This window comes from Aedes albopictus, chromosome 1, assembly GCF_035046485.1.
Source record: "Aedes albopictus strain Foshan chromosome 1, AalbF5, whole genome shotgun sequence".
In the NCBI taxonomy this organism is placed as follows: domain Eukaryota; kingdom Metazoa; phylum Arthropoda; class Insecta; order Diptera; family Culicidae; genus Aedes; species Aedes albopictus.
In genome coordinates this window covers 126,761,948-126,763,774 of record NC_085136.1, presented here as the reverse complement: position 1 = coordinate 126,763,774, position 1,827 = coordinate 126,761,948, and the positions used below count along the sequence as shown (strand labels likewise).

The window sequence follows — 1,827 nt, the reverse complement described above, 5'->3', positions numbered from 1 at the left end:
CGGAGGAATTCCTGAAAGAATTCCCGGAGGAATTCCTGAAAGAATTCCCTTAGGAACTCCTGGAGGAATTCCCGGAGGAACTCCTGCAGGAATTCCCGGAGGAACTCCTGGAGGAATTCCCGCAGGAACTCCTGGAGGAATTCCCGGAGGTACTCCTGGAAGAATTCTCGGAGGAACTCCTGGAGGAATTCCCATAGGAACTCCTGGAGGAATTCCCGGAGGAACTCCTGGAGAAATTCCCGGAGGAACTCCTGGAGGAATTCCCAGAGGAACTCCTGGAGGAATTCCCGGAGGAACTCCTGGAGGAATTCCCGGAGGAACTCCTGGAGGAATTCCCGGAGGAACTCCTGGAGGAATTCCCGCAGGAACTCCTGGAGGAATTCCCGGAGGTACTCCTGGAAGAATTCTCGGAGGAACTCCTGGAGGAATTCCCATAGGAACTCCTGGAGGAATTCCCGGAGGAACTCCTGGAGAAATTCCCGGAGGAACTCCTGGAGGAATTCCCGGAGGAACTCCTGGAGGAATTCCCGGAGGAACTCCTGGAGGAATTCCCGGAGGAACTCCTGGAGGAATTCCCGGAGGAACTCCTGGAGGAATTCCCGGAGGAACTCCTGGAGGAATTCCCGGAGGAACTCCTGGAGGAATTCCCGGAGGAACTCCTGGAGGAATTCCCGGAGGAACTCCTGGAGGAATTCCCGGAGGAACTCCTGGAGGAATTCCCGGAGGAACTCCTGGAGGAATTCCCGGAGGAACTCCTGGAGGAATTCCCGGAGGAACTCCTGGAGGAATTCCCGGAGGAACTCCTGGAGGAATTCCCGGAGGAACTCCTGGAGGAATTCCCGGAGGAACTCCTGGAGGAATTCCCGGAGGAACTCCTGGAGGAATTCCCGGAGGAACTCCTGGAGGAATTCCCGGAGGAACTCCTGGAGGAATTCCCGGAGGAACTCCTGGAGGAATTCCCGGAGGAACTCCTGGAGGAATTCTCGGAGGAACTCCTGGAGGAATTCCCGGAGGAACTCCTGGAGGAATTCCCGGAGGAACTCCTGGAGGAATTCCCGGAGGAACTCCTGGAGGAATTCCCGGAGGAACTCCTGGAGGAATTCCCGGAGGAACTCCTGGAGGAATTCCCGGAGGAACTCCTGGAGGAATTCCCGGAGGAACTCCTGGAGGAATTCCCGGAGGAACTCCTGGAGGAATTCCCGGAGGAACTCCTGGAGGAATTCCCGGAGGAACTCCTGGAGGAATTCCCGGAGGAACTCCTGGAGGAATTCCCGGAGGAACTCCTGGAGGAATTCCCGGAGGAACTCCTGGAGGAATTCCCGGAGGAACTCCTGGAGGAATTCCCGGAGGAACTCCTGGAGGAATTCCCGGAGGAACTCCTGGAGGAATTTCCGGAGGAACTCCTGGAGGAATTTCCGGAGGAACTCCTGGAGGAATTCCCGGAGGAAATCCTGGAGGAATTCCCGGAGGAACTCCTGGAGGAATTCCCGGAGGAACTCCTGGAGGAATTCCCGGAGGAACTCCTGGAGGAATTCCCGGAGGAACTCCTGGAGGAATTCCCGGAGGAACTCCTGGAGGAATTCCCGGAGGAAATCCTGGAGGAATTCCCGGAGGAACTCCTGGAGGAATTCCCGGAGGAACTCCTGGAGGAATTCCCGGAGGAACTCCTGGAGGAATTCCTGGAGGAATTTCCGGAGGAACTCCTGGAGGAATTCCCGGAGGAACTCCTGGAGGAATTCCCGGAGGAACTCCTGGAGGAATTCCCGGAGGAACTCCTGGAGGAATTCCCGGAGGAACTCCTGGAGGAATTCCCGGAGGAACTCCTGG

General features: G+C 57.0%; 1 protein-coding gene across 1 annotated transcript; it reads right to left on the bottom strand.

The window, feature by feature from the left end:
- Positions 1 to 793: 793 nt before the first annotated feature.
- Positions 794 to 1,372, bottom strand: LOC134285632 (uncharacterized transmembrane protein DDB_G0289901-like; the record flags this gene model as incomplete). The annotated part of the gene is made up of 1 exon (XM_062846791.1): positions 794 to 1,372. A coding segment is annotated over one exon (579 nt), but the record flags the coding sequence as incomplete, so codon positions are not given.
- Positions 1,373 to 1,827: the final 455 nt, after the last annotated feature.